Source organism: Numida meleagris, chromosome 2 (genome assembly GCF_002078875.1).
Source record: "Numida meleagris isolate 19003 breed g44 Domestic line chromosome 2, NumMel1.0, whole genome shotgun sequence".
Taxonomy (NCBI): Eukaryota; Metazoa; Chordata; class Aves; order Galliformes; family Numididae; genus Numida; species Numida meleagris.
In genome coordinates this window covers 17,460,432-17,473,995 of record NC_034410.1, presented here as the reverse complement: position 1 = coordinate 17,473,995, position 13,564 = coordinate 17,460,432, and the positions used below count along the sequence as shown (strand labels likewise).

Genomic DNA, 13,564 nt, shown 5'->3' with positions numbered 1-13,564 from the left:
CCTCATTTTGCAGGAATATTTTTGCATATTATTGTTTTGGCAGAAGTGCGTATAGGAATGAAGACAGTGAGAGTGGGTAGAGATCTTGGTAATACGAACAGTAGTGAAAGATTGTGCTGTGTGTACAGGATGAAAAGAAGGTATTAAAACTTGAGATAAATATTTAGACATGAGATAGTTTACTCCAACAGCGTATTCAGATTGTGAGTCAGGTGATGCTGAGGACTGTCTGGGTTGTCTATAAGAGTTTCGATGGAGATGATGCATCAGGAGCTCATTCTTATTGCATTTAGTTTGTTGACTGCACATGGGCAAGAAAGTACCAAAAAGAAAAAAAAAAGGAGAGTTTGGGTTTGAGTGGAGACAAGTGCAAGTTTGAAACAGAGAGATTCATATGATAGCTATGCTTAATATAATGGTGATGGTTGAAGTCAATGAGATGAATTTGGTGCTGACCAAGAGTAAAAGAGGAAATATAATAGCAAAAGGCTTGAACACATTTGAAAGTATCAATTAAAACACAGGAATAGAAAATAGAGTCATGCAGGCTGTGTCTTCCAATAAAAATACCTGTCTTAGTAGAGGGGAGGCAGGATACGTGAAGGCAGGAGTGGTACGCTGCAATTTTCCCAGTATGAGACTGTTCCTTGGTTCTTGATTTTGGTAGATATTAAGGTCATTAAAAAAATATATACATATATATGTTGTTTAAAAAATCCCTGAAAAATTCAGTGGAGAGATTTGAAGATTGCACTGCTATTCACTGTGTGATAACTTTGTGCTTTGTCATACTCTGGACAGTCAAACTTTTTAATTTGACCTTGAAGTCTCATCTATTCTGCATCATCTTTTATCACTGGAAAGCAGGAAGAGGTAATGCAGGCATACGTGTCTGTTGGGGATTTTAGAGCATACTAAAGACTATGGGGAGTGATGACCTGACAGTTGTAATTTCATGTTAGAGCTAGCTGTAAATTGTAATGGTTAGTTGTAGGCTTTCTCTGGCTACTTTTGTCCTTGTTCTGTCTGCTGTTTTATTTCTTATTCTTCCTGTTTTCAGGTCTGTTTTCATGTGTTCCATCTTACGCTGTTTTTTGAGTCACAGTGTTGGCAGTTATAGCACAGAACAGACACCAATCAAGCCACTTCTAGTACTGTGATCATCTTTGGAAGATAGTGTGTTTGCAAAGGAAGTTTTCAGCTCTGCACACTTGGCCTCAGCATAAATGCCAGCAAAATTTAATATATAGGATATGGTATATTTTTTGGTAAGACAAATTACACCCGAAGAGTCTCTACTGCAGGCTGTAGTATTTAAAGGAGTTAAATACTCTACAGTCTGTTAATAGTGAAGAGGAATATAGTGTTTCCATTGACTTGCTGCTCCAGCACTAAGATAGATTGCTGTCAGGCTGGTTTGAAGCTATGGTAGGTTTTCAGGAATCTTAAGCTAACATGTAAAGTTCTTCCTCAGGTTCTCTCTCAAGTTAGATCACAAATGTCATGATCCTACGTGGGAATACTTGTATAAGCCATTTTAGAGTAACTTAAACTCGTACGTCTTGAATTACCATGATGAAAGTGAACATATAAATAAAAGCTATAGATTTTATTTATCAATTATTCTTCTGTATCTGTCTAACTTTTTTTTTTTCTTGCAAAGATCTTTCAGTGCTTTTATATACTTTGAAATTCAGGTCTTTTCTGTATTCCTGAGAATATTGTGTCTCAGATCTGTCTGTGGGGCTCTGGATCTTACTGATCTTTTTTTATGAGAGTACTTAAAAAAAAAAAATGTTGAATCATACTAGAACAAAGATTAAATTCTTAATGTGTCTTATTCTGTAAGGCTGAATTAGTCATAGGTGTGAACCTTAAGCAGACTGTTACAAAGCATCTCAAAGATTTATTCTGGAAAATCAGAACACCTGGAGGTTTATGATTACAAAACAAGTAACTAATTAGGAAACTTTTCTTTAGAGTGATCTCTGCTAATGCTTTAATCGGGGTTATTTTTATTATAGCTATCATAGCACAAAAGTGAATAGGGAAAGAAAATTAAGATACAGGAGGAAAAGCCTGTGCAAAATTAAGCATGAGTTATGCTATTAACTTCTAAAGATGTTACTGCAGAAGAATAAAGGCCAAGCCAACACTACCTTAAAATTAGTAATCACCTTATTATCTCAGAATTTTGCACTTCGTTTTAATATGTGATGCTGTAATATAACATCTTGAACTTTATGGCACCTGGAACGTATGAACAATTGCATAGGTTTTGGTGGTGCCAACTTAGAACCTACAAGACCCAATCCCTAACTGACTTTTAGCTTGGCCCTAGATCATATTTCTGAAGGCGCAGGAAGGGTGCAGTGAATCTGTCATGTGATCAGACTAGTGGGATAAGCTTTGGTATCCCAGCCTGTCTGTGCAAACGGGCTGTTCCAGTCGTGGTGGAGAGAAGACCACGCACCTCTAGTGAAAGTACGAGGAAGCAGTCTGCACAGTAGGAAACCAAAGGTCAGTTTGAAAAGGCAGAGTTACAGGAGTTGAGGATTTAGGAGAATCCGTTCAGCTAGTCATTCTGGGTGGCTTTGGAGAGACAAGGCAGGAATGATGCACTTCTGGCTAGGCACTGATGTTTGTGTAGTGTGTCCCGAAGGTATATATGGTACCAGGTGGAAGCACAAGTCAGAACAGCATACTCTCCTCTCACCTATTTGTTGAGGAAAAGGGAGAAATTAACTTGGAATTTCTTAAAGGTTTTAAAATTCTCTCTGCAAAGGTAATTGTAAGCTGTATGCCAACAGGAACATTTCCACTTTTTGTACTGTGACATTTAAGTTCTCTTCACTCCTCACAACCCATTCCTATTCTGGGACCCTCTTCCCCAAATTGCCTTCAATTCTTGCAGCTCCTTCATCATTATGTTTCTTGCCTGTGAAAATCCTCCTGCCAGAATGCCTTTCTCTGCACAGTCACTGGTAGCACCCTGTTGGTGGCATCCCTCTCCCCACACGTGCAGTCTGTCTGTGATACAGCTTTGCCACAGGACACGCTGTGGGAATTTACACGGTTCAGAGAGGGTTGCAGGGAATTCACTGGGACAGAGCTGGAAGCAAACCCAAGGCTACATGCCTCAAGCTCAGAATCCCTAAATCATAGGGTTCTAACTGCTGGGACATTATTCAAAGGAATCTTACTTCATACCTACCCTTTTCTTGAGCCTTTCTGTGTGCAGCTGCTGTTGGTCACAGTAACCGGTTTTTATTTGCTTGTTTTTAGCATTCGGTGCAACTTAGCTTATATTTTATCCATACTGCAAATTAATGAACTAGGTGGTAATTCTTCCACAGTTAACGTTCTATTAGAGCACGTTCTTGGTTCTTTAAAATAAATAAAATTTGGTTACTAATCAACAGACAAGGGCATTAAAGGGCACTTTCATTTTGCTCTGTAGAGACAATTGTCATGGCTTCAGGGTTGATTTCTTGAGATCATCACAGGAAATGGTAGTACTGGAAACGTGTATATAGCTTCATTTTTTTTGTGAAGGAGTTCTTGTTCTTAAAACTCAAAATTTTCTTTGATTTCTGTGAGCTTTGCTGCACAACTGAAGTTTACTCCCTCTCCCCCTGCTTCTACCCAGGTAGGAAGGCAAATCTTAGGTTCTGTGGTTCCATGCAACTTCTATGAACTTAAAAGTTTACATTTTAAAAAAAAGCTCTTTGACTAGATTATATTATTTTTTTGACTATATTGACTATTAATTATATTATTTTGACTAGATTATATTATTTCTTAAGCTTTTGGAAAATACTGTGGGCAACAACCTATGGTAGATACTGCAGATAAATAGAATAGTTACCTGGAAGGAACCTTCATACTGTAGACCAGCTGCAGCTACAGGGGTCGTGGTGGGGAAATGTAGTTTATTGATGCAGCACTGTTAAAAGTGAAAAGTTCATCTGATTTGTTAATTCTTCTGCTCATGGAACTACTTCTCTGAGATTTTTAGTGAGATCATTTAAATTGCTCTGTGTGCCACTCAGTGCATGTTGCTGCACAGCTAGTTCTCGCTAATCTTGATGTTCTTTTATTTCCTCTATTATCTGTTTCATCATTGATTGTCAGCAAAACGATTGCAGTTTTTCCCAATCTGCATAATCTGATATGTTCCCTGCTCTATATTAATATGCTTCCTTGTTAGGCAGGCAGTTATTTCTTGTTCAGAGACGTTTTTGTTTTGTTTTGTTTGTCAATTGCCCTTTTGTTAAGCATTTAGTTCCAGCAATGCAGGCTGTACATGCATTTAATCTCTCAGAACCTGTAATGATGCATTGTGTGCGTTAGCCGTGGTAAGCATAGTCAGGCTTTGCCCTGACAGTGCTACGTGTCCACGTGTAGTTGAAGAATTAGGTACTATTTAAAACACTGAAGATTATATTTAATCATGCTGTTTATGCCTCTGGCGAATGACACAGTGCCATTTGTCACAAGTTACAGCTGTTTAACTTTTCAATAATATGGGAAGGACTTCAAAGTGATTGGTTTGTTTGGCACTTTAACTTTGGTTTATGTTCAGTTATTATTCCTTGCGGATTCAGAGTGATTTTTCTCCCTTCAGAGAACAAAAGGACAGCTTGATAGACTTGAGACATTTTACATATGTACTTTCCTGACTTTCTGGTATGACAAGCACTTAGTTTTTATGCAGATATTTTTGAAATGGTGCGATAATCAAGGATTTATATTTGTGTGCTGCATATAGTTGTTGTTTGAGTGCCTGCATGAAGTCTTGGTTGCGTGACTGCTTCCAGAAAGTGAGCTGACTTTGTGTATTGACTAGGGTGTTGCTAAATGGAGGTATTTATATTTAGCGCAGAGTATCTGGACAAGTGGTATTTTCTGGTATTTTGCAACAGCAACAAATAGCAAGCATTCAAAAACAGAACAGTAATAAAGGCAAAAAAAGAAGAGGAAAAAGCTTACCTCATTCCTCTGGCAAACTAGTTTACTGTCTTTCTTTTGAAGAAGTTTGATGCCCATGATTTTGTAACTATCTGCTTATATACCAACAGTTCATTTTAAAGAGGAAGAATAAACCGTACAATTAAAATGGAAGCAGCGGAAGTTCTGCAGTTATTAAACATATAAGGTTCTGAAAATGAAGAAGCATTTAAAAATAGTATGTTTTAAAATTTGGGAGTTTTTACCTATCTGACAAAATATTTTTCTTTTTTACAACTTCCACCAAGAATTTTGTTTTCTCCACTTGTGACTACTGATGCTTTATTAGACCAGTAGCATTTGTAGTGACTAGCTTTAGTGATTTGATCTGGGCTGTGATATTTCTTTATTTTTAACTTTAAAATTCATAGAGCTGGATAGTTACGTGAGAATCTCATCATTCTCAAGTAATGTTGTGGCTTTAATCATTTTAAGGATACTTTCAGAATGTGGGAGGGGAGAGAATCTCCTCCTTTCTGTTAATTTAAAGTTGACTTAAAGCAGATCTTAAAATTCTTTTGAGGATCCGGATTATATTTTAGCTTCTGTGGCTGCTGATATTACATTTAAGAATAGGCTCGTTAGCAAGGCTGTTTGTTAACCATGTTGAGCTGGTAATGTGTAGGGAAAGATCTAGAGCAGGATCTTTAGAATTTACTGTCTGTGAGTTAGATGAGACAGATATAATTGGAGAAAGGTTGTAACAATGTGGACACTTCAGGATCTTAACCGCTAGTAATGCGGTAATAGAATAGGGGGATGGTGTGGCAAAAAATGAGGGAAAGATGACCATGAAAAGTATGCTAAATGGAAGAAGAAAGGATACGAAGGTCAGCAGAAAAGTGGAGCAGGTATGGAATTGTGCTATGGAGAGGCTGAGGAGAAGATTGCAAGTCCTTACCTAACCTAGCTTAGACAGGGGAACAGATGTTGTCAGCATGTGTCTAGCTGTTTTTCGTCTCTCTTTTCTCCGCTAGGTCTGGCTACTTTTCAGTTTTTCTTGGTAGTTCATGCAGGCAGGGAATTCAAGATGCATTGGTGTTTGCACAGTATGTGTGGGTTTGGGTGATGTTAGTCTCCCTTGACTGTTGGGGCTCAGAAGGAGTGCTGGGTGGCAAGTGGTTTTTTAATTTTGCGTGTCTTCTTGTCACTGCCTTCTTCAGATCATTATTTCTATGAGTGACAAACTAGCTCCACTCTTTGCCTTCTAACTGGCATTTCACTTCTGTTGCTTTTTTTGATCTAACCATGTTCATTCTACTTCTGTTTACTCCCTGTGGCACTCTTCCTCTAACTGCAGTTCAGTGCTACCATGCTTGATATTCCTTGGCCAGCTGACAGCTCACTTATCTAATGCACGTGGAGCCTAACAGTTTCATAGACAGGTACTACTTCTTGTCCTGGGCTTCTGGTCAGTAGGGTTTCTCCCCCAGCCTATATCATGAACTTTACCCTGCATGTAGATGAACAATAGTAATGGCTTCACTGAGGGGTATGAACTCTTACAATTTAAGTTGCTACCGTACAATTCTGACTTATATTAATATATTCAGGCATTTACTTGTTGGCTGCTCTAGCAGAAATGCTAGTCAAGCATTCTTAGATCACAGATGGAGTTCTAGTTTTTGAGCAAACAAAATTCTACCAGTTCTACCAGCAAATCTGAGTACTTGATACTTTTTTCTGAAAATGCACAAGAAATCCTTAGTTGCCAAAATTACTTTTTTGATCAAAGGTTTGTCATTCAGAAATGTTACTTTAAATTCAAAGTATTTTTGTATTCAAATCATGTATGTTCAGCCTAATACTTTATTCCTTATCTACTTCAAATTTCACAGTAATTCTTTCAAACAGTACTTTCAGATAGCAGACTCAGTTGAAGGCAGGTATTTTAGCAAAAAAATCTGCTACTTAAATATTTGAGTGTAGTTTTTAATGCACATAAAATAGTTGATCTATCACACGTCTTTGTAAAACTTAGAACTGAGACAGTCTGTGTTCCCTGAATTGTAGAATGTCACGTGATGAGAGCACTTCGATCAATCAGCATGGTTAGAAATTCAACACAAGAACTTTCTGCATTATATATTAAGTAATCTTGTTTGTCTTGTTTAATTTTCTACTGCATATTTACATGGTTACTAGAAAACAGGGAGGGGGGAGAGAGATGCATGTAATCATTTTTGTAATTTTTTTCAGGTATTTTTAGCAGCAATGATGTAGCAGTATCATTTCCAAATGCAGTATCTGGCTCAGGATCTAGCACTCCCGTTTCCAGTTCTCATTTACCTCAGCAGGCTTCAGGCCACTTGCAGCAAGTGGGAGCTCTATCACCTTCAACTGCGCCTTCTATAACTACTGTTGTTGCTGCAACTCAGGTAAACTATCACAAGAGTTTAAGATAGCAAGCAATGTTATTGACCCGCTTATTTTCAGTGTTAAAAGAAACCATCATTTATTTGGAAAGTAGGTTAATAAACATTGTATTTGTTGTGCAAACATTATTATAGTGGTTAGAGTTTCCCACACATTATTTAATAGACAAGTCTCTATAGAGTATGTAGATTAAAAAAAAAAAAAAGTTGCTGTTAGTTCATCAGTGCTCTAACCAATGTCTGTTACAAGAACAATGTTTTAAGAAAGAATTTAAAAGAAAATTGTGTATAGTTTTTGGATGTTTCATCTAAATGTGGTGGTATCACTTAAAGAGTAGATGGGTTTGTTTGGGAAATTTGGCAGATGGATAACTAGAGCTTGCCTAGGCCAACAGGAGGCCAAGGTTGACATCTTGATAGCAAATAAAAGTTGACAGACATGCTATAGTTTTATATTTGAAAGATACACAAATGAAGATGTGTTGTTAGAGGTGAAGGGATAAGGGAGTCAATGAAAGAGTGCAGATGGAAGCATGACATGGTCAAAGTAATGAACCAGAAAAGTTACGGTAGCATTTTATATTGATTTATGAAAGTTGGGCAAGATTACATTTGTTGACACCACAGAGTATGAAGCTGTACTTGTCAAGAGCCAACACAATTAGAATAAGTACGAAGGGCATAATGTTTTTTGAAATTTGATTTCTTGTATCTTTCTTTTACTGTTGAGAATCTGTTTTACGACTAATACATCAAATGCAGCTTTTTGTATGTGCGTATGAGACATCAATTTTTAAATTCATAGAGTGTGCAGTGATTTAAGATAGTGAATAAAAACTGAGAGAGTCAAGCTTAATGCATACTTGTGTATGTATTTGCGTGCACATGTGGATGCATAGGTGTGTATAGTAAGTGTATAGCAGTAATACTGCATGCAGACCAGCATAGAATACGTTTCAGTATCACATAACACTGTTGGTAGAGGTGGTAGTTCATATTTTAAAGTAATTGTTCTGGATTAATTTCCTAAAGATGTAAGCCTTGCATTTTCCCAGTGTATCAGTGCAATTTCTGTATCATAACTTTTGGAACCAAAATTGGGTGACATTTCTACAGAAATTGATAGAAACCATTTTAAGGAAATAAATTAAAAATACAGTGTTTTGGGGAAACCTAAGTAGCTTTTCTGAGGGGAAGTGACAACCAACTAGATTTTTTTCCCTTTTTTTTCCTCCTCCCCCCTTCCTTAGTGTATTACATAAAATAACTCAGCGAAGGTCACTTCAATTAAGCAGGGTGGAGAGAAGTGAAGAGCTTGTGTCATAGTTCAGTAGCTGATTAAAAGATTAAAAAAAAACCACCAAAAAAACAGTATGAGTATATAAGCTCAACTCTTACAGTGATGAGGTTTCCCATTGGAGTCTTGGAACCATCAGCATTATGGCCTTTTGTACAGTTCAGTGTATTCATAAATGATGTGGGAAAAAAAAAGAGGAACAGAGGCTACGTTTGCTGATGATGGTAGGTGATGCAGAGAGCTATTATGAGGATCAACTGTCGAAACTGCTGAAAGACCTCACCAGCCTTTGTTGACAAGGTGGTAAGAGGACAAATGAAATTCACGTTAAAGGGAAAACAGTCTCTATTCAAAACAGATACAGCAAACCTGAATGAGTTATGGAAGAATAGCAGTAATGAGCAGTGGCAAGGAACAGCATCTCTATAAGGAATGAGTAAATAATTTAGAGCTTCTGGCTTGAAAAAGAGACTCTTGTATGGAATAAGCCAGAGGTCTGTTAAGTCAGAAATGACATGGAATAGGTAAATAAACAAGAGCGGTACACTATCGCTTTCTATTTGTTAAACTCTGATGGAGGATAAATGGATTGAAAAAACAGTGGGATAGAGCCTGTGTGCAGTTTACCGACTTAAAGGACTTGGAAATACCAAGCAGGTCTCCCCACTACAGGTATTTTTGTTTCACGCTGAATCTTGGAAACCACCCCTAAAATGCCTTTGTTTTGACTGGAATCTGGGACCGTTTTTCAGTTTCAGTTCATGAGGTATTTGAAGCGACTTAGTCATGAGAACCTATTTTACCATGTAGTTGTTCCTTAATTCAGGAGAACGATTTTACCATGCAGTTACTTTAAATGACTGATTATACTTCAAGGGTGACGGTTTACCTACTTAGTTCTGCAAAGTTTCCATGTGACTGCTTACTGAGATCTTGTGTAAATATTAACAGTTACCACTTCTTGACCATGAAAGTCTTCAAATACTGGTGTGCTAATGCATTTATTGTGTAGTATTTTAATTAAAAGAAAATCAACCAAGATCCTAGGTGCACCAAAAATGGTTATAAGGTAAACTTGGGCATCTATAGCAGGTAAAAAGTAATGGTTAAAAAGTTGTTTTTGTTTGAACTAGTAGTTAAGAGAGCTACTATGGCCAAAACTTAATTGCTCAGCTGTGTGGTCAGGCATGCAGCGGGAATAGTATTGAATAGCATTGAATGTATGCTGTTAAGGTGCACCCGTCTAAGAATTTAAATATTCTTTTTCTATTAGTCGTTTGTAAATTACGACTTTGGTGAGATCATAAATTTCCCATCTCTTAATGGATTTTTGTATCCTTTTTTTAAAGCTAAGGTGTTTGGAAATTCTGAAGAGAAGGTCTTGGCAAAAAATATTTTCAAACACTGAGTTTCTAAAATTGGCTGAATTGTTTTGATTGGGTGGCCATGATAGACATCAAGTACAGAAAATTTTACCCAAAGTTTTAAGAAAACAAGAAAGCACTATGATTATGCCAGTATTGTTGAATAACTGCTGTGCCCATACTAAACATTGAGGAAAGGCCAAAAAAGTAGTACCTCAAGTGCTGCCTTTTCCTCCGGCAACAAAACAACACCATTTTAAAAGTGTAAAATGTGGTTTTATTTTGAATCCTGGATTTTAATTCTTTGGTTCTGTTGACTGATACGATGGCTCCCTCACTGTGCTTTTTGTTTGTTTTGAGACCGGCCTCATTGCAACCACCTTTTCTTCTCTATCTCATTTTACTCTGCCTTCATGCCACCCGTAATTTTTATTCCAATCTAATAAATCCAGAAGAGATTATTAGCTTGTGTTCCATGCTGTGCCATAACTGAATTTAAATGCTGGTGTTCCTCACCAGGTGGGAGTTGGTGGTCTGCTTGCTGGGAATGTGGACATATATGGATTTTTTTTTTTTGCATCCTTTTCCTCTTTTTTATAATTCATGGACATAGATTGTGATAGATTACACTGCATAATTCAGTGAGACTTCATTAGCGATTAACAATTGCAAAAATGTAAGAAAAAAAAAAGCAGGAGAAAAAGGTACAGTCCATGCAAATACTTGTTTCTGGTTTTCTGGGAATTGTTGCTCTCAGTGTTGGTAGGTACTGCCTCTTCTGCATGCAACAGCTAAGTACTGTATCTTTTGTCTCTGAAACATGTCTTTAACTATTGCATAAAAACTAATGTATGCTTTGTTGTTAAGAAGAATCACTTCCTTGCATTTTGGTTTTGAATATTGACTTTTTGTTGAACCAAGTCTCACATTGCACCACGGTGCTCAGTTTTCATCTCAAGGATTTCTTTGTGCTTCATGCTTGATTATAGCAAAGACGGTTGTTAGTCTGTTATGTCGCTCTGTGTCAGTCTGCTGTATTGCTCTTTCTGAGAAGTTATTCTTAGTGATGAATATTTATTTACAGCGAAAGTAGTCATGTAGGCACCTCAGAATCTTTTGGTATCGTACAATAGCATTTGTTTTCTACTTGCCAGGAAATGGTGGTTATGAGATTAATTTACTTTCAGTTTTAAAATTTTTAATTAGTTTTAGGAGATCACGTGTTTTATAGCGAAGGAGATGTTTACTGCTTTGGTAGAGACTGAGATTGGTTGAGCCATCTATTCTTTTTGATTACCTAAATCAGTGAAATTATCCTAGTAGCGCTCTGGGGCCATTTGTTTCTGGGCTCTGTGTGCACTTGGAATATAGTATCAGACCGCAGAAACCGAAGCAAAGGTTTTTGGCTTGGTTTTCTTCCAGTCATTGATTATTAATCTCTCAAACTGTATTCCTTTTAAGAAAAACTGTATCATGTCATCCGATTCCAATATTTTTAATGGGAGTAGAATAGGCATGCAGTGGTTTCTTTAAAACAGAGCCTTTTGTTATAAAGATTTGGAGCTAATAAACTCTCTTGTGCTGCTATTGCATGGTTCAGATTATAGTAACTGCAGTTTGTGGAGAAATTTTCGGAATTTTATTTTTATGTTGGAAACAATATATTTGAGTTGCGATTTTAGATTTTTTTTTTTCCTCCCATGTGATGGTATCTACGCTTCTAGTGACTGCAAGAATTGCAAGGCACTTTGAAGCGGTGCTGCACATGCATGACAATAGCCTGTTTTACAGATACAGTCCAAAATGCTATTTTCCATTTCTTAGGACAGAGAGAAAGATGTTTCTACTAGTGGTTTCCTTCTTTTCTCAAGCTGTTTTTCTTCCTCCCGAGTTTGTTTTGTTTTCTCCCTAAGTTCCCATCTCTATGCACTGTGTTTCCTTGACCACAGAAACAGCTAATAGAGGGAAGGAAAAGAAGCATCTGTAACAGCAGTCCTTGTGACTTGCGCGGTGATAGGGAAACTGAATAGCTGCTGTTCGTTACTTTAGTCCGGGATTTAATTATGATGGAGTAAACTGCAGTCTCCGTGGTGGAGATGTGATAATTGGGAAGGTAGGTGCTGCTACTCAGTCGCAATTCTAAGTGAAATAAGTTTGCTTTAATCACTTCCATTATCCCTGAAGTCTGTTTGGCTTTACTCCCCTTAGGAGCAGTAGGAAAACAGCAGGGTTTTCTTTAGCATTCATATAGTGGTGGTTATCCTCCTTTGTGTGATGCAGCCTTTAGAGAGAGATAAGGCTTAATTTTTTCAATAGGTTTGGAGTTATTTGTTAACAATAGAGGAATGTGAAAGCTCAGGAATCCAGAGGTCTTTTCAGATGCTGAATGTATGGCACCTTATGTTTCAGATGCTTCTGTCCTGTGGTTTTTATTTTCTCACTTTCTGGGTTACTATAGCTCCTAATTCTGGGTCTCTGTAGCCCCCTGCTCTTTCTCCACACTGCTAATTTACGCTATTTTTGTATTTCCTATTTTAGTGTTTTTTCTTATCGTGGTTCAAGTCATGCTCATCGTTGTGCATACTGTCAAAGGCAACCTTCTCCCCCTTTTTCTTTTATATTCTGACACCCACAGGAAAATAGTTGAAAATACTGGAAAAATGAGCTGTTGTTAATTCTGGTCCTTATCAACAGAGGTTAGGAGCAATTTCAAAAGCAGTGTTATTTATGCTTTCCAGAACAGGAGTGGAATGTTCCCTGTGGTTGAAATTATGATAACATAAAAATACTGCTTCAACAAGTAGTCTTTACCAAAAATTCAGTTCTTTTTTTTATTTTTTGCAAATCTTCAGAAGGCAGATTTGGCACTTTAGGACAATAAAACCGCATGCCTGACTGATACTGTGGCTGAGCTTTCAGCTGTAGCAACAAATGGATGTCATGTTCTCAAATTCAGTATGGCCAGAGAAGATATTCCTCGTTTCTGTTTCCCAGTCCTGTTCAGAGAAACATACTCTTTTTTTTGTAAAATATTCAGCTTAAATAAACATGAGGAAGGGAGGAAAATTTCACAATGAGCATCTAAGGTGATAGAACTGGGCAGGCAAAAGTGTAGTAAGTCCACTTAAAGAAGTTTCTGGTTCGTCCTCTTCATGGAGGACGACCTTCCATTCCTCTTCTAGAAAAATGGCAGGTCTGTTAGCTGTCAGTTCTTTAATGAGCTTTCCTTTAGGAGATGGAATGAAAACATGAAAAAAAACAAATTGTCCTCAGTTCTAGGACACTGATGTGACATCATAATCTCAGTTTTCAAGTAGCCTGCACTAGGTTGGTTGCTTAAGTGAGTGTCCTTCTTCAGTCCCCAAGGTACACATCACAACCACATGTAACGGCTGAAGTTCAGAATTTGGTATAATGCTTGTGTACATACACTTGGATCAGAACATCTTAAAACTAGAAACTTTGAAAGTATCCCTACAGAATTATTTAAATAGAGTAACCCTTTTTTGCTTGCAAAA

The 13,564-nt window shown here is 37.3% G+C and overlaps 1 protein-coding gene across 9 annotated transcripts in view; it reads left to right on the top strand.

Annotated features, from left to right (window-relative positions):
- MLLT10 (MLLT10, histone lysine methyltransferase DOT1L cofactor) overlaps positions 1-13,564 on the top strand; it is a 121,878-nt gene that overhangs the window by 77,615 nt on the left and 30,699 nt on the right. For all 9 annotated transcript variants that reach the window (XM_021387932.1, XM_021387931.1, XM_021387939.1 and 6 more), the window contains one exon: positions 7,210-7,388. In XM_021387932.1, the coding sequence (XP_021243607.1) occupies positions 7,210-7,388 (179 nt within the window). The remainder of the gene's footprint in view (positions 1-7,209; positions 7,389-13,564) is intronic.